At 41.2% G+C, this 22,764-nt stretch overlaps 1 protein-coding gene across 6 annotated transcripts in view; it reads left to right on the forward strand.

Moving 5' to 3' along the window:
• Nucleotides 1–22,764, forward strand: part of adgrd2 (adhesion G protein-coupled receptor D2) — a 149,443-nt gene that overhangs the window by 91,358 nt on the left and 35,321 nt on the right. For all 6 annotated transcript variants that reach the window (XM_043720157.1, XM_043720160.1, XM_043720162.1 and 3 more), the window contains one exon: nt 18,652–18,693. In XM_043720157.1, coding sequence (XP_043576092.1) covers nt 18,652–18,693 — 42 coding nt within the window. The remainder of the gene's footprint in view (nt 1–18,651; nt 18,694–22,764) is intronic.

A 22,764-nucleotide genomic window follows, 5' to 3' on the forward strand; every position in this document is an offset into this window, starting at 1 on the left:
GAAATGACTGCCAGACTACTCAGACCCCTTGGCATCATGGTAGCCCACAAACCCACCAACACACTAAAACAGCAGCTAATGAACTTGGAAGACCCTATACAGACAACAAGCAAAACTAACGTCATTTACAAAATACCATACAAGAACTGTAACAAACACTACATTGGACAAACAGGCAAAAAACTAGCCACCAGGATACATGAACATCAATTAGCCACAAAACGACATAACCTTCTCTCACTAGTATCCTTACATACAGATAAGGAAGGACCCCACTCAACTGGGACAACACATCCATTCTAAGACAAGCCAAACAGAGACACGGATGAGAATTCCGAGAAGCATGGCATTCCAACCAGAACTCTATCAGCAAACATGTTGACTTGGATCCCATTTACCACCCCCTGAGAAATAGAACAGGAAATGACATCACCAAACCAAAGAAACCCAACATATAAATAGAAAGCAGGACTCATCAGCAGTGCTTCATCTGGAGGCTCACTGAAAATGTTACCTAGTATGGTGCCGAAACATCTGAAAATTAACATTCCAGCTTAGCGAGCAAACCTACATCCAGAACCTCAACCTGAGCTACAAATTTTCTCAAAACTCGCTCAATAAAATAAATTTAATTTCCTTTTGAGACATCAGCTTGGCCAGCTCTTTATCTGTTTAGAGTCTCAAGTGTTCAGTGAAAGTTGCACCTTTAGACCTTCTTTATCGCTGCTTGATGTCACAATAGATAAGGTTAAAAATCACATGACAAGTTTATTTGAACATACAAGCTTTCAGAGACTTCCAAATAAACCTGTTGGACTCTAATCTGACATTTTAATTTTGATCACCCCAGTCCAACACTGGCACCTGCACACCGATAGATAAGGACATTGCAGCCGTGCCTTCTGGACCTCAACAGGAGGTCAGAGGTCTCATGGAGGACTTGCGGAGTGGGTTGGGAGGATGTAAAGGTGATAGATCAGGAGGATCGGTGTGAGTTCTCCATCACAGGGCTTTGTCCAGATATACTCTCAGTTACGGATTGGCAGGTTTCCAGTCTTAGTTGGTATGACTGGGAGTTGCAGCCACTGCCAATTCTGTGCTTGGCATTGAAGGTGATGAACTGTGCTGGATTGTGCCTTTGTGTTTGGAGGTCTCATCAGGGCCACGCTGGCAGAATCTGGTGAGGGATTGAGTTGTGGAAGATCCCTTACAGAGCTGAATTGACCTACTGGATGGTGGCTGCCACATGCCACTCTGACACTGGCAAAATTGGATTGAGGTAGGGACAGGCAAGGATGTTGTCAACCAGACCACCCAGAGCCACTTACATGCAGATCCAATAGGATCTCGTTGGGATGAACTAGTGGGGGCTCCTTGAGGCACAGTTTTAAATTTCAAATGATGATAAAACTATGTCATGCGCCTTCATTATAATATTTAAAGCTCCAACCCATATCCTGGAGCAAATGAGCCATCTACCCCTCCCATCCCATCCCCATTAAAAAGTGACGTGGGGAGGCTGATCACAGCCCACCTATTTGTTGGGATTGAGACTGCCCCCACCTGCTCAGTGTCAGAATCCAACACATGGAATTGAACAGACAAAGTCAAGCCGCTCTAGCTAGACCAATGGCGTACCAATCAACTAACTGCACTGTGTGACATTTTATCCATTTCATATGTCTAAAGTCCCATGACCTTTTTGAATGTGTTTGCCAATAATACCAAGGTATGAAGAGGTTTGTTCTTTAGGTTCATGCAGATGGGATGTTCAGCACCAGCCACTGACCAAGAACTCCTCAGTCAGGGCTGGCTTTAAGTCTATATGTCAGGTCTGCATCCTATCCATTTCCCAATTCCACCATTCTCCTTCTGTAGATAAAATGAGTATTCAGCTGTTGTTCAAGTGAAACCAAAGCAGTTAGTTTTAAAGGAAATTGCAGTGCCCTTATTTCAGAAAGCTAAATAGAGGTTTGAATACCTTGATGCAGTAGTGTGCAACATGTTGGCTGTAATGTGAGTTTACAGCTATGGTTTGCAACATAGTGAAGGCCTGATTTCTGCCAGGCTGTGGGGTAACTAAATGACCATTGAATAGATGCTCCAAAGTAGATTTCTCCCTTCCACAGACCAGGTATAGTTCAGCCTTGGCAGAGGACCCAGGTCAGGTTACTTGTCTATCTGCCTATGTTCTATATCCTGATATTCCTGTTACTGTGTCTGAGCTGCCTCTGGCTTGCAAAGAGATCGGGTGGAGGCCATTGAGCACACATAAGGGAACTCTACTGATTTTCTTTCTATTTAAAATCTTGCGAGTGGGAAGATCAAAATCAAACAGGTTTCCTTTCTGCTTTTTTTCCTCTCAACACAACAATCCAATGTTTGTCTCGAGCCTCGTCTCAGTAATGTGTATGAGCTGCTGTGTCAGATGAACCTTGAAGGGTGGCAGAGCCATCTCCAGAAATGATTTTCAGACCCCTTCCCCTCATTGGCAGTATCCCGCTGATGAGTGCTGTGGACTGGAGACCAATTGCCTTCATTAGGAAACCATGGAGCCAGGAGGTGTCCTCCACTTTTCCATATACCTAATAAAAAATTTACTTGCCCCACTGGTGGAGCGCACTGGCTTGACCATCCACCCCTGGAGAACCTGAGGCTGGCAGCTGCTCTTCTCCAACTAGCCCGCCCTCGCTGGGGGAGTCCTAGACCTGGAGGGGGCCTGCCTTGTGCAGTGCCATCAGAGCAGTGGCACCTTGCTGATTGGATGGCCCCTTCACTCAGTGCGGCCTAGTTGGTAGATGTTGTTGGCAGCGCTCTGTGAGCAGTGGGCCTCTCCCCCATGCATCATCATTTGGGACTGTCTTGATCCTTTCATGGTGCATGTGACCTCCAACTGGAATAAAAAACATAGAAATGTAGGAGATAGGAGCAAGAGTAGGCCATTCAAATTCTCAAACCCACTCCATCATTCAGTACGATCCTGGTTGATCAGTGATCTCAAATTCCTAATCCCACCCTCACCCCTTCCCATATCCTTTGATCTTTTTACTATATCCGCCCCATTTTAAAAACAAATGTGTCACACACTCTGTACCTGTTGGCGGACTGAGTGATGTTTCCTTCTGAGTGATGGTGCATATGGATTCCTGCAAGGTCAGCCATTCTATCGATGGAGGAGTCATGTCTGAGATGTAGCAAAACACCTTTGATGCATCAACATCTCCATTCTTTGTATGTGACTCCGTACTGTGCAGGGACACTGACATGAGGGGGCACATCTGCTGCTGCTGCTGCTGCTGGGTGAATCCCCCAGTCTCTGTATCTTCATCCAGCTGCATGTGCCTGTGCTTGTCCTCTAGCCTCCAAGTGGCCTCTTCCAGCTGCCTCCAGCTCGCTCAGCTCCTCCTGCTCTCTTTGAAGCTGGATTGAGGGCCCACCGAAGTGGATGTACTGCAGTGGTGGAGGTTGCCCCCTGAATGGTGGCACAGCGCAGGCTTTGGTGCTTCATCTCCCAGCGACAGCCTCCCTCCTGCAGCTGTAGGCTGTATCTTGTCAGCTGACCCTGAGGCAGACGCTGGAAGACGTTCAATATTATAGGTGGGAAATCTATGTTATATGAGAACCTGACTCCATCAAAATGGTGTACTCTTGTGAAATCACAACACACATCTATTTTTTGTGCTGTGTGGGGTTGGGACCTGGAAGTTCTTCCTTTGTCAGAGTCCTGACCGCAGAACAAAACTCCAGTCTGTCAGCTGTATTTCTGTTTCCTCAGATGCTGCCAGAGCAGCAAGTATTTCCAGAACTCTGTTTCTATTTTGGATTGCAACATCTGCAGCATTTTGCTCATTAATGAGACTTGATGGGACTGGTTGCTCAATCTCTACCTAAATATAAATTATATTTGCTATCTTTTACAAGAAAGAGCCAATTAATTGATTTTTATGAGCATTTATAAAATGTTTCACACTTAACTATATTCAGAAAAACATGTAGCTAAAGATTTCTATCCTATTTTTGGGCAGCTTTGTATTACAGATTAATAATTCTATTGTGGCTGATCTTGCTTGATATTTCAGCAATTACTTTTTAAAGTGAAGAACTTCTCAGGGAGCTTTTCGTTAGAGACAATAATTATAAGTTGATAAACAAAGGGCATGATGAATGATTTTGAAATGTAAAACACTTCAGGATTCATGCTTAATCAGACAAGACCTTATTATTAACATTGTGAGCAGTTGCGTTCCCAGGGTTTCAGACTTGCAGCTGGATTGAAGTTAATACAGAATTGCATTGGAAATACATCAGATTGTTGCTCGGTTTGGCAAATTAACCCGTAAAGCTGCTCCTGTAGGAGTCTTTGGTATTTTGTCGAAGGACAGGTCATGGCAACAATCCAGCAACGTTACTTCCACTTAGCCTGCCAAAATAGTCCAAATGAAGAACAGTACTTAGTCAGGAAATCTTGCAAGATGGATAGCAGGGACTGCAACCATTTTATCTTGCTGTGATAAAAACAAGTAGATAGTATAAATCAGGTCAGCAGAACATGAAGTGGTATGCTTCAACTGTAGCCTAATATGTAATATTTCAGAAAACTAATTTATCTGAATTCTGTGGTCTAAATTCAACCCCTACATGGCTGCATGAGCTCTGGCTAACACAGAGATAAATTTTGTACATTATAATGGACAGGAGACTATCCAGGATCCATTGCACTTGTTGACAACAAGGAGCAATAATGCAAAGCAGTAAGTATAGTTTTAACGGACATTTATTTTAAGAGACAGTTGTTTATAGTGACCTAATGTTTAGCATTTATCCCATTTCATGATGATATTTCCAAAGCCATTTATGGAGACTGTTAAATTAAAATATCATTGTTTTATTTGTTTTTGCTATTTTCTCTTTCAGCATAATGGTTCCCATCCCTTACTTCAAAATACCTGTAAATTATCAATTTATTAAAAATATGAGGTTTACTTTGGCTACGTGTCAGTTTTAGAGAATTCCATGGAGGTTTTCTCTCCCGAAGCTCTAATGCGCTTTACTCCATTCACTTCTGTATTCAATCCTGCTAAGACCTTCTGGGATTCACATTGGTAGTGTCATATATAAAACCCAGCTGCATTCCAAGTCAAAATGTGTAAGCCAGGATCGGCCTTGCCCAGTGTGTTGCTGCACAATTCGAAAGGATATTGCTGAGACAGGAAAGTTGGCAGCCTGCTTTGCCAAAAGAGACAGAGAAGTCCTGGTGTACGGAGCACAGAGGTGACCACGACATCAGCCCTGCCATCCTGGTCTGAAGCCATCATTTGAGTCCATGCAATCTCCGTGGTCCGCAGGAAAGTTCGGTGATGCAGGAAGAAGATTAATGACATGCTGTGCTCTACTGCAATAAGTTTGTCACGTCACACAAGACAAAATTCATCAGCCAATCAAATAAAGAGAACAAAGAGCCAGGAGCAGGAGTAGCCCATCTTGCCCCTTCATTAATCTACATGATCATGGCTGATCTTTGACCTCTGTTTCACTGTCTCACTCAACTTCCCATATCTTTTGATTCCCTGATAATGCAAAAATCTGTCTGTTGCAGTCTTAAATATATCCAACGATGGAGATTCCAAAGTTTCACAATCCTTTGAATGAAGAAATTTCTCCTCATCTTGAACCTATCTGATTTGCGCATTTTTCTAAGACTGTGCCCATGATTTCTAGACTAGCTTCCAAGGGGGTCAACCCCTCAGTGTCTACCCTGATTCAGTGCGATCACCTCTTATTCTTCTAAACTCCAGCAGGTATAAACCCAATCCATTTAACCTGCTAGAGTCAATCTCAGAACCAATCTAATGAAACTTCACTGCACTGCCTCCAAATGCAAATATATCTTTCCTTCAAATGGAGACCAAACTGATTGTAAAATTGCAGGTGTGGTCTCACCAAAGCCCTGTGCAATTGTAACAAGATTCCTTTATTCTTGTAAAAGTGAAATATAGCGGATGGTACATCTATAAAAAAAAAGGGAAAGTTAGCATGGAGATACAGTGAACAGTTAGGAAGATGAAGGTATTTTGGCCTATATTGCAAAAGGACTGGAGTACAAGAATAAAGAAACAAACCAAGAGAGTGCTGGAGAAACTCAGCTGGTCTGGCAGCATCTGTGGTGAGAGAAACAGAGTTGTTATCAACTTGGAGATTTAAATCTGTTAAACCTGCAGACCTTTATAAGAAAGGGAATTCAGTCATCGCACAGTTTGTAAAGAGCACTGTCAGTGTGAGACTGCAGCTGAGTGAGAGGAAGTTTGAGTGAGGAGATTGACTACATTGTTGGACATTTGGTTCAAAGAGGAAATTTAGTGTAAAGGGGAAGCGAGGTGCTGTAACAGAGGTAGAAGGAAACTTTCCAGAGAAGGAGAGACTCTGGGTAGACACTGAGGGGTTGACCCCCTTGGAAGCTAGTCTAGAAATCATGGGCACAGAGTGGGAGAGGATAAAAGGCATGGGGTCGAGTGGCCTTACCTTCAGTGAGACCAGCAGCAGAGTGACATAACAAACCACAATGTGACATGAGTGGACAGAAAGAAGCTGATTGGTGAGTACGACTGTTGAATATTTCTAGTCTTCAAAGTGAAAGTAAGACGTTTACTGTGTATTTAGGTCTCTAGTGCTTTTCTTCTCTTGTTTCTTAAAAATAGCTGCCAAGCCTTTGGCTTTGATCTTTATGTCGTCATTGTCTACGGGAATAGTGCCAGAACTCTGGAGGATAGTGAATGTTGTTCCCTTGTTCAAGTAGGGGAGTCGAGACAACCCTGGTAATTACATACCTGTGAGCCTTAGTTCGGTTGTGGGTAAAGTGTTGGAAAAGATTATAAAAGATAGGATTTATAATCATCTAGAAAGGAATATGTTGATTAGGGATAGTCAACATGGTTTTGTGAAGGATAGGTCATGCCTCACAAACATTATTGAGTTCTTTGAGAAGGTGGCCAAACAGGTGAATGAGGGTAAAGTGGTCGATGTGGTGTATATGGATCTTAGTAAGGCATTTGATAAGGTTCCCCACGGTAGGTTTTTGCACAAAATATGGAGGCATGGGATTGGGGATGATATAGCAGCTTGGATCAGAAATTGGGTAGCTGAAAGAAGACAGAGGGTGGTGGTTGACGGGAAATATTCATCCTGGAGTTCAGTTACTACTGGGGTACTGCAAGGATCTGTTTTGGGGCCACTGCTGTTTGTCATTTTTATAAATGACCTGGATGAGGGTGAAGAAGGATAGGTTTGTAAATTTGCAGATGAGACTAAGGTCGGTGGAGTTGTGGGTAGTGCCGAAAGATGTTGTAGGTTACAAAAGGACATAGATAAGCTGCAGAGCTGGGCTGAGAGATGGCAAATGGAGTTTAATGTGGAAAAGTGTGAAGTGATTCACTTTGGAAGGAGTTAACAGGAATGCAAAGTACTGGGCTAATGGTAAGGTTCTTAGTCATGTAGATGAGCAGGGAGATCACAGTGTCCATGTACATACATCCCTGAAAGTTGCCACCCAGGTTGATAGGGTTGCTAAGAAGGTGTATGGTCTATTAGCTTTGATTAGTAGAGGGATTGAATTTCAGAACCATGAGGTCATGTTGCAGCTGTACAAAACTCTGGTGTGACCGCACTTGGAGTATTGCTTACAGTTCTAGTCACCACATTATAGGAAGGATGTGGAAGCTTTGGAAAAGATGATGAGGATATTTACTGGGATATTGTCTGGTCTGGAAAGAAAGTCTTATGAGGAAAGGCTGAGGGACTTGAGGCTGTTTTCGTCGGAGAGAAGGTTGAGAGGTGACTTAGTTGAGACATATAAGATAATCAGAGGGTTAGATAAGGTGGACAGTGAGAGCCTTTTTCTTCGGATGTTGATGGCTAGCATGAGGGGACATAGCTTTAAACAGAAGGGTGGTAGATATAGGACAGATGTCAGAGGTAGTTTCTTTACTCAGAGTAGTAGGGGCATGGAATGTACTGCCTGCAACAGTAATAGACTCGCCAAATGTAAGGGCATTTAAATGGTCATTGGATAGACATATGGGCAAAAATGGAATAGTGTACATTAGATGGTCTTCAGATTGGTTTCACAGGTCGGTGCAACATCATGGGCTGAAGGGCCTGTACTGCGCTGTAATGTTCTATGTTTTAGATTGAAACTGGTGATGTTTCTTTTTTTGTTTACAAAAAAGGGGAATAGCTTAGGAGAAAGGGTGTGGCAGTATCACGAGACAGCTATAGCAATACCCAGAGCAGAAAAGGAAGGAACGGAGTATACAAATGTAGAAAAATAGCAATAAAAAGATCAAACTGATGGGGAAAGAAAGTGACAAGACAAAATTAATGGTTCTTTATTTGAATGTGAGTTGTATTCAGAACAAAATAAATATATTAATGACACAAATGCAGCTTAACCGGTGTGATCTGGCAGCCATAACAGAGACATGGTTCCAAAGAGATCATAGCTGGGAATAAAACATTCAGGGACATGTGACTTTTCATAAGGATAGACAGGAAGGAAAGGGTCTGGATCAGTGGTGCTGGAAGAGCACAGCAATTCAGGCAGCATCCGACGAGGATTTTGCTGCTTGTCGGATGCTGCCTGAATTGCTGTGCTCTTCCAGCACCACTGATCCAGAATCTGGTTTCCAGCATCTTCAGTCATTGTTTTTACCTCGGAAGGAAAGGGTACTAGGTGAGCATTGTTGATATGGGCTGAAATGTGTACAGGAGCAAGAAATGATCTTGGATCAGAAGACAAAGAGTCCATGCGGGGGGAGGTAAGAATTAAAAAGGGAAAGAAGACACTGGTATGTGTAATCTTATAAGGTCCTTAACAATAGCTATATAGTAGGATTTAGAATAAATTAGGAGATAAGAAGGGCATGTCAATCTTTACGTTGTTGGGAAATTCAGGCTGGCACAGGTAGCCATGAGAAAGAATTCATGGAGTGTATTTGGGGCAGTTTCCTGAACAATATGTTGTGGATCCAACCAGGGATCAGGTGATCTTTGGATCTGGTGGTGTAATAAGGCAAGTTTCATAAATTATATCAGAGAAAAGATCACCCAGAAAACAGTGACCACAACATGGTAGAATTTAGCATACCATTTGAGAAGGAAGACTTGGGATATAAACAACTGCGCTAAGCTTGAGTCAGGGTAATTACAAAGTAATGTGGTCAGAGCTGGCTGGAGTGGATTGGGAAAGGAGTTTAACAGCAACCAAGCTTGCTTGAGAAACAATGGCAGACATTTAAGAAAGGTTCATGGATCATGGTAAGGATATATCCCAGGGAGGAAGAAGAAATCTAGGAAGAGGATAAGCCAACATGGAATTTACCCAGGAAGTTAAGGTTAGCACCAGCTTGTAAGAAAAATCGTACAATATGGCAAAGTTTAGTGGTAAGCTAAAGGATTCTGAAAGTTTAAAAACCAGCTAAAAGCAACCATCAAAACAAGGAGAAAATAAACGTTATCGTAACACCATGCATGATGTCCTGAATTTTCATGTATCTTTGTCACTTGTATTAGATTAGATTAGATTCCCTACAGTGTGGAAACAGGCCCTCCGGCCCAACAAGTCCACACCGACCCTCCGAAGAGTAACCCACCCAGACCCATTTCCCTCTGACTAATGCACCTAACACAATGGGCAACTTAGCATGACCAATTCACCTGACCTGCACATCTTTGGACTATGGGAGGAAACCGGAGCACCCGGTGGAAACCCACGCAGACACGGGGAGAATGTGCAAACTCCACACAGACAGTCACCCAAGGCTGGAATCGAACCTGGGTCCCTGGTGCTGTGAGGCAGCAATGCTAACCACTGAGTCACCGTGCCACCCAAGGGAGAAATGGTATTGCGTTCTGGGTACAGAACAATACCAACTCTTTTTTCTCCTTCCCTCACTTCAACCTGTCAACACCCTCCACCTGCCTGAGGAAGCAGCAAACAGATCCAAAGCTGACCTCCAGGAAGTACCTTCTGTGGTTGATTTGTCCATTTGCCTGTGTTCATGAAGGATACCTGTTGAGAATCTGATGCCTTACTTGAATAATGCTGGTATATAAAGAATAAATAACTGAGCCGCACGGTAGCTCAGTGGTTAGCACTGCTACCTCTGCGCCAGGAACCTGGGTTTAATTCCAGCCTCGGGATCCTGCCTGTGTGGAATTTGTACATTCTTCCAGTGTCTGTGTGGGTTTCCTCTGGGTGCTCCAGTTTCCTCCTACAATTCAAAGATGTGCAGGTTAGGTGAATTGGCCACGTTAAAATTGCCCATAGTGTTCAGGGATGCATAGGTGAAGTGCATTAGTCAGGGGTAGATATAGGATAAGAGGGTAGGGGAAATGGCTCTGGGTAGATTACTGTTCGGAGGGTCACTATGGCCTTGTTGGGCTGAAGGGCCTGTTTCCACACTGCAGGGATTCTATGGTTCTATGAACCAGCTGCGGTAATTCTATCCACCAAGATTTTGTTTCTACTTGAGCTTAAGGCTTGATCGGTACAAAAGTAATTGAACCATTGGTGTCTGCTATTCATAATTATTTTCACTGCAAGGATCCAAAATCATTATAAAATCTAAAAGTTGGATGAAAATTGGTTTGAGTTAAACACAATGTTGATAAACTTCAGTCTTCACCACTTCAGAACCAATCTGACTGATTGAATCACCCACCGGTTGTGGAATAGTGTTAGTTTTTAGTCCATTATGTGGGTGGGTTCTGTAAAAGGTAGGTGTTTTGCACAACCAAATTACTATCCAGTGAGTGAAGCTGAAGGAACATCCCTGTGTGTTATATATTGAAAATGCTGAGAGGATCCAAAAGTTGCAGTGCCCCAACTTGGAAAAATTAAGTATTTAGCACAGAATGCAGATCATTTAGTTCACCTGCTCTGTTCTGGTTTTTATGGGATAGAATTTCCTCTTAATCTCTGCGGAACCATAACAAGATTAATGGATTGAGCCTTATATCTGCCCCAATGCTGCACCTTTGACCATTACCAATATCCAGGGAGAAACTCAATGTTCTGCTGGGCCCCTGCAGTTCATCTGCTGCTGATGTGCCTTGTATCTCTCGCAGGGCAGAGAAACAATTTATGGCAATGAGAAAATATAAATGTAGGGAAAATCTTATGTCCTAAGGTGTTGTTGACACCGTATCTGAAGAACTGTGTAGTTTTGGTCCCTATCTTTAAGAAAGGATATATTGGCATTGAATGCAGTTCAAAAGAGATTCACTGCTGTGATCTGTTGGATGAAGGGGTTAACTTCTGAAGAACAGCTAAACAGGTTCGGCGCTTATTCATTAGAGTTTCAAAGATTGAGAGGTGATATTGTTGAACCTTCAAGATTCTGAGGGGGGTCAGCAGGTAGATATTGAGAAGATGTTTCCACTATTGGAGGAATCTCAAACTAGGGGGCATAGTTACAGAATAAGAGGACATTTGTTTAAAACTGAGATCACAGAATCACTACAGTGTGGAAGCAGGCCATTCAGCCATTCGAATCCACACGGACCCTCCGATGAGCATCCCACCCAGACCCACCTTGTCCCTGTAACCCTGCATTTCTCATGACTAATCCACTTAGCCTGCGTATCTCTGGACACTTTAAGACAATTTAGCATGGCCAATCCACCTAACCCACACATCTTTGGACTGTTGGAGGAAACTGCAGCTTCCAGCGGAAACACAGAAATGGGGAGAATGTGCAAACTCCACACAGACAGTCGCCTGAGGCTGGAATCGAATCTGGGGCTCTGGCGCTATGAGGCACCATGCTGCCCCAAAGATGCAAAGGAATGTCTTCTCTCAGCAGGTACAGAACATCTGAAATTCTCTACTCCAGATAATGGTGGAGGCTAGATCGTTGAAAGTATTCAAAGAGGAGGTCAATAGATTTTTGAAATACTGAAGAATAAAGGCTATGAGGATCTGACACGAAAGAGGAGTTAAGGCTTGCAGCAGATCAGTCATGATCTTATAGATTAGCAGCATAGGCTTGACAGACTGGGGAAAAAAAACTCCTGCTCCTATTTCATATGTTCTAGGTTATAACATCATAGATTGAAAGTTGCTGCCCATAAAACATTAGTGAGTTGCTGAGTGCATCTTGCATATGATATACACTGCTGCCCTTGTGTCGATGGTGGAGGGAATGAAAAGCTAAGGTGCTGAAAGGGGTGCCAGTCAGTAGCTGCTTTGTTCTGGATGCTGTCTAGCTTCCTGAGTGTTGTTGTAGCTGCACACATCCAGGCAAATAAGGAGTATTCCATCACGCTCCTGATTTGTGCCTTGTTGATGATGGATAGACTTGAGGATCAGGAAGTGAGTTATTTGCTCCAGAATTTCCAGCTTCTAACTTGCTGCTGTAGAGATGTTATTTAAATGGCTGGTATAGTTAAGTTTCTCCTGATGGTAACTCCCAGAATATTGATGGTGGGGAATTCAGTAATGTTTGTGCCATTGAATGTCAAGGGGAATGTCAGGGTTTCTCTTGTTCCAGACAATGACCATCACTAACTTGTGTGGCACTAATGTTACTTGCCCCTAATCAGCCCAAGTCTGAATGTTGTCCAAATTTTCTTTGAATATTGGCGTGAACAGCTTCAGTGTCAGTGGAGCTATGAATGGTGCTCGACATTGATGAATACATGAATATGTAAGTACATTAAATTAGGAAAGGTGCAGTTAGCCCGAAATATTATATGTACTTTGAGCTTTAAGCCATTGCTAGTCAATGTTGAGATATTGAGGTCACTGAGTCTATAATCCTAGCAACTGCTCTAATCTACAATGATGCAAAAGGACATTTAACTGAAATATAAGAAATTATCATAAGTAAACAGCATTTTTAATAGTTTGAAGAACTATACAACATTGTATATTCTGTATCACAATACATAATAAACATTTATACATGACATATATCCTAATACGAGGAATTTCTTTGGAAATAATGATGAATTAGAGACCAACTTATTAAATTTCACTAAATTACAACATTAATAGGTCAAAGGAGCACTTGAAGTTTTATAAGTGCAAATGATTTGAAAATGTTTATAATTTACTTAAAATACTAGACACAGGTGGTAAAAAGGACAAATTTTATTTTTCTTCCTGAAGGGCAACTTGCAAGAGGTAAAGGAAAGTAGAAATGCTGCCTTTGATTCAGAGGGGTGTTCTTCTCAAAGAGCAGCTATTTGGGCAGAAAAGGTGGCACAGCAGTGTCTGAAATAACATGACAAAGTCATGCAGATGAAGCTAAACAGGACCAAAGGTGTTTGCTGAAGCTGGATTTTGCAGTTTTTAGTGGCTTGGCAGCAAAGCATCCTTTGAAAACTGAACCATACAATTTGTACAAGTGATCAACCTCATAAAAATGTCAATGAACCTCAACAGCATTAGCCACCTATATAGCCATCAGTGACATTGGGAGTTATTGGATGGTGTAGTTCTAAAGAACATTTAGCTCTCCTGTTACAACATGGAGGCAGACTGCTTAACCAAATCAGCCTTTCTATTTCTGTATTCACAAAATTAAAACCTTCAAAGACCCTCAAAATTGACCACAATGGTTCCAAACCAGACCTTTGAATAACCAGTCCAAGACTCTGTGAATAATCAATTCCAGACACTAGTTTGTATCTTAGACAAGCAACTTAGCAATTTATTAGGAATACAATAACTTCAGTAACAAAATTAAAGAACTAAGTAATCTAATTGGTCTATGTGTTAAACCCAAAAACCTTTATCTTCACACAAAAGACAGACAGACAAACACAATCAAGGTATAAATCACAATCAAGGCATAAATTAAATAACAAACTGGACAGATTAGTTGAGTGGTTTTTATGATGCCTTGTTCCTCAGGCATAGATGATGGTTTATTGGTTGATTTTCTGAAGATGTCAATCACAGTCACTTTTATAATTTCCTCAGATAAAGATACTTAAAATTTAGTTTTCTGCTCTCTGAGCTTCCAAGAGCTATTTGTGGAAGGTTATGCGGGGAGTTTTCAAAACATCATGCTGTAGCATCAACAGCCAAATTTCCTTTTACCAAAAACACAGTCCAAATACCTATTCAAACCCTGACCATGCCCTGACAGACTAACTTTAAAGTCCTAATTACCATTCAACGTGCACCATCTGCTTGAGTACAAGGTCTTTTCAAGACTTTCTGGAGCCAATTCCCAGGTACAGAACTCATTAACAGCCACCTCCTGCTATTTGTTTAAACGGAATACTCTTCCCCAGTGACAAAGCATCTACAGAATTTTGATCAAGAACCAACCTGCAATTAACTTCCAGACCTGGTCTCACAAATGAACAGAAGCATGTTTGGTCTATTTGCCTTTTAACATAAGCGGTTAACAATCCAAAAGTTCCTCAATGTCACTGGGCCAAAACTGGGGCAGCACGGTGGCTCACAAGGACCTGGGTTCGATTCCATCCTCAGGGATCTGCGTGGATTTCCTCTTGTGCTCCGGTATCCTCCCTCAGCCTAAGATGTGCAGGCTGGGTGAATTAGCCATGGGATACAGGGACAGGGTAGGGTGAGTAGGATGGTCCGTGGTACTTGATGGGCTGAATGGCCTGCTTCCACACTGTAGGGATTCTATGATACTGTGAAAATTCTGGAACTCCCTCCCTAAAGGCATTGTGGGTCTAATTAGACCACATGGATTTCAGCAGTTAAAGAAGGCAGCTCACCGCCATCTTCTCAGGGGCAACTAGGGATGGGCAATAAATGCTGGGCCCAGCTGGCGATTCTTATGCCCCACAAGAGAACAAAAAGAGAAAAATCCATGAAGGCTCTCACATACCCTATTCACATATTCAACTTCCAAATATCCCGCTGTTCCCTCAGAGCAGCAAGAAATCCCTTTGGGATACTTTCCTATATAGACTCAAAACATTTGTGGGAAATAACAAACACGAACTGGGTTAAATAATGGAAATATGGAGATCTGATCTTTGCTACAGGAAACTAACTAAACAAATGACATTTCCTCACTTGATACTTTTGTATCCTTGGCAACAAATTCAGATTTTTCTCAGTTGGAACTTCAATGCTAGCTGTGTGTGTGTGTTTTGTTATGATCAGATGATGAGAATGAATCAGTTCTCCTCTCTCCTCCTTCAATTACCAAGAAATATCTTCATAATTTTATATTAGCAAGCAGCTGTATCAGACGTGGTTCACTGTAAAATAAAGGACTCAGTTGCTAAAGCTTTCTTGCGTGAAAGAATGGAATTTTATTACCTACTCGTCCCTCAATCAAATCCACAAATATAGATAGTAAGTTTAAAAGAACAGTGGGCCAGGTGTCCAGTACAGACAGGAAGACAAAGTAAATGCAGTTTGAAATTCTTGGAGGGCTTGAATTGTGAGTGAAACCTGAGTCCATGCTTTTGCAGTTATCTTTCCTTGAACAAATAATGAAATTTATAGAATTCTAGATTTGTTGGTTTTCTAAGGTGCTTTTTACCAGGTACTTCCTTTGAGAGATAATAAAGTACAGCTTGAGAGAAAGAGAGCAAGCCTTCTGGGTTCTATTGTAATGAATCCATTTGTCAGCTCTCTAATCGCCAAGCAAACCACTGAAGTATTGATCATTTGTGTATTCTCTGCATTTAGCTCCATTGTCTTTCCAATTTAAATACTTTACAGGTTATCTTTCATCTCCTATCATGGCATTAATTTGGTTGTTTGGTTTCATTGTCTTTTGAATGAAATAGCTTTCCATTATGGATTCCTGGTCTTGTCTCAATCTGTTGTCAGGTGATCATAAAGCCATTTTAGATCATTATTTGTTATCTTTATAACCTGCTTTCTACTCCATGACAGTCTCAGGTTTTAAAACAGATAATGAAAGGTGAATAGCAATGGTCCATGTTTACAATTATCATAACGGTTTGTACATTTAAGAAAATTCAAAAGTCCAGTATGATGAAATAAAATTATGGAATATGGAAAAGGAATTATTAAATTTGTATTAACCAAATATATAATCTTATGGAATGGAACTAGGGAATGAGAGGCCCTCTAAAAGAGAAGATTCAGAAGCTTGTTTTTGATTGGAATAAACAATCTAAAAGTTGGCATTGGCCTGTTTTAATGTGTCAGTACTTCATACAGACCTCACCTTGGAAACGTTCTCAGGATTTTCTGATTCAATAGTTGTCAAGGTTTCAAATATGTAGCTCAACTCAAAGTTAAATTGTGTTAGCAGCAGCACAATTTATATTTTTCTGACATATATTACGTAAGTTACCATTGCTAAGAAAATAGTATTAAAAGAAAAAATGTGGCAAACGCTAATTAATCATCTTTTATTTTCTTCTTGGGAGATAATTTGATAATGATTGTCCAGAGTTAAGCACAGAAATTTAAGCTGAGACTCCAGTAGAAGTGTGGAGCAGGTGTTGCATTGTTGGAGATGCCTTCCTTTTAAACTTATTACCAATGTTTTGAGATTATGATGGGCATAGACAGGAAGAAGCATTTCCTCTTGGTGGAGGGACCGGTGATCAGGGGCATTGATTTCAGGTAATGAGCAGGATGTTTAGAAGAGGTGTGAGGTAAAATCTTTTTAGCCCAGAGGATGTTGCGAATCTGGAACTCACTGCCTGTAAGAGTGGGAGAGGCGGAAACGCTCATAACATTTAAGAAGTATTTAGATACACACCTGCAATTCCAAGTTCAGATTTCTCCAGTTTCCTCATTTCCCCTCCCCCCACCTTGTCTCAGTCAAATCCCTTGAACTCAGCACCACCTTCCTAACCTTTCCAGCAACACATTTTCAGCTCTGATCTCCAGCATCTGCAGTCCTCACTTTCTCCTCGAGGCTGGTATGATTACAACATTTAAAAAGTATCTGGACAGGACAATGAATAGGAAGGGTATTGAAACATATGGGCCAAATACTGCCAAATAGGACTAGATTTATATAGAATATCTGGTCGACATGGTCGAGTTGAAGCGAGGGGTCATTAATTGTGATATGATGCTCTGTATGTAAACAAAAGATCAAATGTTGTCTTACTAACAAAAGAGCATTTATTGAGTCTATTAGCGCTAGTTTAGAATAATGAGTTACAGGCTAACGCATTAAAAGTTTTAATTACAGTCATATTCATTAGTTTTCCTCATGTACCTTCCTTGGTAGGTTTATCTCCTTTCAACTGAACGGCAGGATGGAATGTTGTGTGGGAGTTAGGTTTCCTTTTCAAGAGGGAAGAGCCAATAGTCACGACCAGAGTTGGTCCATCAAAGCATATCAGTTGGTCTTTGATGCACTGGATATTGAAAATGGCCTGAAAGAATTTTTACAATCCTGTTTGTCCCAAGCTCCTGTTTGAAAAAGGAAGTAAGGCACAATTAAATCTTGATGAACACAGTGACTAGCTTGCCAAGAAATGCTATGTTTAGATCAGCGTTTTGCTTTGATCAGGATCTCTATAAACAACAATCCTTGTGCCACAATCCATTTAGTGATCCAGTCAAAATGAAATATAAAATTTAACTGGCATAGTAATGATTAGAATTTTGAGCAGCAGTTTCTTTTTGCAATGTTAATCTCTTTGGTCTGAACATTATATCCAGAAAGAGTAATCCTTGATTTACTGCTTTGAAAAAGGTAGATATGAGACTTACCTCAATCAAAGAACTTTCAGTTAAAATTGTGGGTTATTAGCATGAAAGAAAACCAACCTTTAGAACTACAGAATGGTTTTAAACAACAAATTCATATACCCAGTCAAAGGGTCAATAACCACTTGAATCTGCCAATCAAACTGTTAAATGGCAGACACCCTCCTGTGATAATTGATCATTGTGAAATCAGTCATTCAGCACTCATCCAGTAACAGAAACCCTCTAGTTTATGTTAACAGTATGATATAGCCTGCAATGATTTAGCTTAATACTGCAGACTCAAAGATTTAAAGGGCCGGACATTTAAATGCCTTGATACCTTTGTAATTCCCTTTGACAATTCCCTTTCATCTATATTGAAAGGTGCTTTTGATACTTTTGATCATTCCTCTTGACATCATAGAGTGGGTTAGCCTTAATAGTAAGTTTCCTGAATCTGAGGCAGAAGGTGCAGGGTTTAACACCTGCTACAGACAATTCTTGTGAGTGCAATATGGAATTCTCACTTCTGGATTGACATGCAGCAGGGAGACCTTGCATCACTGCAATCCCATCATCCCCACCTCTCACCTAACCCGAACCCTCATCCTGTTCAAACTTGCTTGATAGCTGCATCTTTCTGCTCTGGTCCTTGTAAATCTCTCTTGTACTTTCTGCAGTGTTTCAATGTGTTTTTCACAGTAGTTTGTGGAAACTCCACGCTATATTTATGGTCATGGAATGAACGTTCATATTACAGCCTGTCAGCCTATTAACCAATCTTTTAAACCTTTCACAGCACATACTATTCTAGAATAGAGGATGTGCATCAATGAACAATTGAAACAATAGCAGATTAGCCGTCTTTTGTTAAATAGTCTTTTGACACCACTTGTTACTGAAGGAAGTGAGCATCAGTAAGACTAGTATGATTCATGTCTATATAAACGTTTATATTTCATTTGTTTTAGGGGCTGTATATTTTCTTGGTGTATGGTGTTTACAACAGCGAGGTATGAAGAATTCATTTTTACATTAATCTATTTCCTATTGACAACAAACTTTGTTTTAACTGGCACCTTATGAACCGGCAGTCTTGATAAACCACTAAAAATTGTATATCTCACTTACCATAAAGTTTCCTAGATTATTCTGTCCAATTATTATACCTTTTAATCTATTTACCTCAATGTAAATATACTCGTTATTCAATTGAACAAACACATGAAACAGTTGATCAATTTCAAGTGAATTTCTCTTCCAATACCATGATCTAGTACAATGTTTGAGTTGTCAGCTGAGTATGTGAGTGAGAAGGTTTTCTGCCACGAAGGTTTACTTAATGCAAAGTGTATTATTATTTTAGTGACACATGCTATTACTAAAGTATAACAGTGATTGTATGCCCCCTGCATTACATTTTATTATTTGGTATGTGCTTTTATAGAGTCGTAGAGTCATAGAGATGTACAGCATGGAAACAGACCCTTCGGTCCAACCCGTCCATGCCGACCAGATATTCCAACCCAATCTAGTCCCACCTGCCAGCACCCGGCCCATATCCCTCCAATCCCTTCCTATTCACATACCCATCCAGATGCCTTTTAAATGTTGCAATTGTACCAGCCTCCACCACTTCCAGTGGCAGCTCATTCCATACACGTACCACCCTCTGCGTGCGAAAGTTGCCCCTGAGGTCTCTTTTATATCTTTCCCCTCTCACCCTAAACCTATGCCCTCTAGTTCTGGACTCACCGACCCCAGGGAAAAGACTTTGCCTATTTATCCTATCCATGCCCTTCATCATTTTGTAAACCTCTATAAGGTCACCGCTCAGCCCCCGACGCTCCAGGGAAAACAGCCCCAGCCTATTCAGCTTCTCCCTATAGCTCAAAACCTCCAACCCTGGCAACATTCTTGTAAATCTTTTCTGAACCCTTTCAAATTTCACAACATTTTTCCCATAGGAAGGAGACCAGAATTGCACGCAATATTCCAAACATGGCCTAACCAATGTCCTGTACAGCCGCAATATGACCTCCCAGCTCCTGTACTCAATATTCTGACCAATAAAGGAAAGCATACCAAGTGCCTTCTTCACTATCCTATCTACCTGCGATTCCACTTTCTTTTTTTAAAATAATATATTTTTATTGAAAAAAATAGATTTTTTTATATTACAAGTACAAAACAATGCAATTCAAAACAGTACAAAAAACTCAAATAATTTTTTTAAAATCCCCAACCCACCCTCATGTACAAATGTATAAACATATATAGAAAAATATAGAATTTAAAAAAAAACAAACTGGTATTTAACTAAATAAATAAATAACCAACAACAAACAAAAAAATAGTAATAACTCAGCCCAGCCAAACAAAACGCTCATACATTCACAGTTCCTCCTCCCTGGATATTGGACTCGTGAAACACAATCGTTACGACTATATAAAAGCCCTTGTTACTGTGGCAGATAAATCTGTGTCCAGGTATTCCAAAAAAGGCTGCCATGTCTTGTAAAAATTCTCAGTTTTGTGGTGTACCATATTTGTGAGAAAACCCAGGGGAATATGCTCCATAACAATCTTCCGCCAACCCCGACAGGCCTGGGGTGGGTTTCCGATATCCAACCTAGCAACATATTCTTTCTTACACAGAACGTGAGAATATTGAAAAGTTTTTTCTTAAGCACGTCTTACAGGAAATATAGTGGGTAAGCCCAAAAGGAGAGAGATAGGGTCCTTCTCCACCCTTACACACAAATTCTTCTCCATTGCGCCTGCCACAGCGCTCCTATATGTTTGAAGCCTATCGCAAGACCAAAGACAATGGGTAAGAGTGTCCGTACAGACCTTGCACTTGGGATATGCTGAAGATACCCCGGTTTAAATTTTGACAAACGGTCTGGGGCCAAGTCGGCCCTGTGGAGAATCTTCAACTGTAAAGCATGGGTCCTGTTGCAAATTGCTCTCTTCCTTGTGTTCTCCCAAATATCCTCCCATGCCTCTGAGGAAACTTCAACACCCAGCTCTCTTTCCTACATCTTGCAGAGTCGATCAGACTCATTTGAGTGGGCACCTCCCAATTGATGAAAGTTGAGCTAGTACTCTATCCAAATGGTTAGTTCTCCCTGTATTCTGTTAGATCTAACCAGTCTCCCAATGGGAACCTTGTCAAACGCCTTACTGAAGTCCATATAGGTCATGTCTATTGCTCTGCTGTCATCAATCCTCTTTGTTACTTCTTCAAAAAACTCAATCAATTTTGTGAGACATGATTGCCCACGCACAAAGCCATGTTGACTATTCCTAATCAGTCCTTACCTTTCCAAATACATGTACATCTTGTCCCTCAGGATTCCCTCCAACAACTTGCCCACCACAGATGTCAGGCTCACTGGTCTATATAGATCAGGTGGACCTCTTGATTATCCAGAATGTTTGATTAAGTGATACACTTCTGGTATAATAGGCCCCAGTTATTAAAATGCTTGCTGTAATTGAATAAATCTCCTATAGTTTGAAATATGGACAAATGAGCTGGAGCATGTAAATTCTTGAAGTTGAATGTACTGGTAATATTTGATTTAACTTGTGATAATTTAAAGTGTGCATTGATTTTGACATGCTCTTGTTGGATGTGGCAGTTTAGGGAGAGTTTATGGGTTATTAAGGATTATATTTGCAATAAATGCCATTGGTTGTGAATCCTATCATATCGAATGGATTGGTTAGAGCGACAGTTAGAGGCATTGAGGCTTGTGTTGGATGATAGTAGTAGGAAGGGAGAAAAGTTGCAGATACAATCACTTAGATGGGTTAACTCCAGGAAAGGTAAGGGAGGTAGGCAGGTAGTGCAGGAGTAGCTACCCCCATTTCAAACAAGTATGTTGTTTTGGAAAATGTAGGGGGTGATAGATTCTCAGGGGAATGTAGCACGAACAGCCAAGTTTCTGGTATTGAGACAGGCTCTAATGCAATGAGAGGTACGTCAGGTTCCAAGTGATCAATTGTGTTCAGGAACTCTCTAGTCCGAAGCACAGAGAAATGTTTCTGTGGCCAGCTGTGAAAACTCAGAATGGTGTGTTGCTTCCCTGATGCCAAGATCAAGGATGTCTTAGAGAGAGTGCAGAATGTTCTTGAGAGGGAGCGGGCCCAGCAAGAGGTGATTGTACACATTGGAACCAACGACATAGGAAGGGAAAAGGATGAGATTCTGCAGGGAGAATACAGAGAGTTACACAGGAATTTAAAAAGGAGGTCCTCGAGAATAGTAATATCTGGATTACTCCCAGTGCTATATAGTGAGGTTAGGAATAGGAGAATAGAGCAGATGAATGCGTGACTGAGGAGCTGGTGTATGGGAGAAATTTTCACATTTGGGATAATTGGAATTTCTTCTGGGGCATAAGTGACCTGTACAAGGAGGACGGATTGGAAGGGGATTAATATACTGGCAGGAAAATTTGCAAGAGCTGCTTGGGAAGGGGGTCGCTTGGGTGGGACTCAGGGAGATAGTGAGGAAAGCGATCAATCGGAGACTGGTACAGTTGAGAAAAGAAACGAGTCTAACAGTCAGGGCAAGCAGGGACAAAGCAGAGAACAAGGTAGGACTGATAAATTAAACTGCATTATTTCAATGCAAGGAGCCTAACAGGGAAGGCAAATGAACTCAGGGCATGGTTAGGAACATGGGACTGGGATATCATAGTAATTACAGAAACGTGGCTCAGGGATGAACAGGACTGGCAGCTTAATGTTCTAGGATACAAATACTACAGAAAGGACAGAAAGGGAGGAATGGGAGTGGCATGTTTTGAAAAAGGATAGCATTACAGCTGTGCTGAGGGGGGAGATTTCTGGAAAAAAACATCCAAGTTATTTGGATGGAACTGAGAAATAAAAAAGGGATGATCACCTTATTGGGATTGTATTATACACCCCCAATAGTCAGAGGGAAATTGCAAAACAAATTTGTAAGGAGATCTCAGCTATCTGTAAGGATAATAGGGTGGTTATTTTAGGGGATTTTCACTTTCCAAACATCAACTGGGACTGCCATAGTGTTAAAGGTTTAGATAGAG

The sequence above is a fragment of the Chiloscyllium plagiosum genome, chromosome 30 (assembly GCF_004010195.1).
Source record: "Chiloscyllium plagiosum isolate BGI_BamShark_2017 chromosome 30, ASM401019v2, whole genome shotgun sequence".
Taxonomy (NCBI): Eukaryota; Metazoa; Chordata; class Chondrichthyes; order Orectolobiformes; family Hemiscylliidae; genus Chiloscyllium; species Chiloscyllium plagiosum.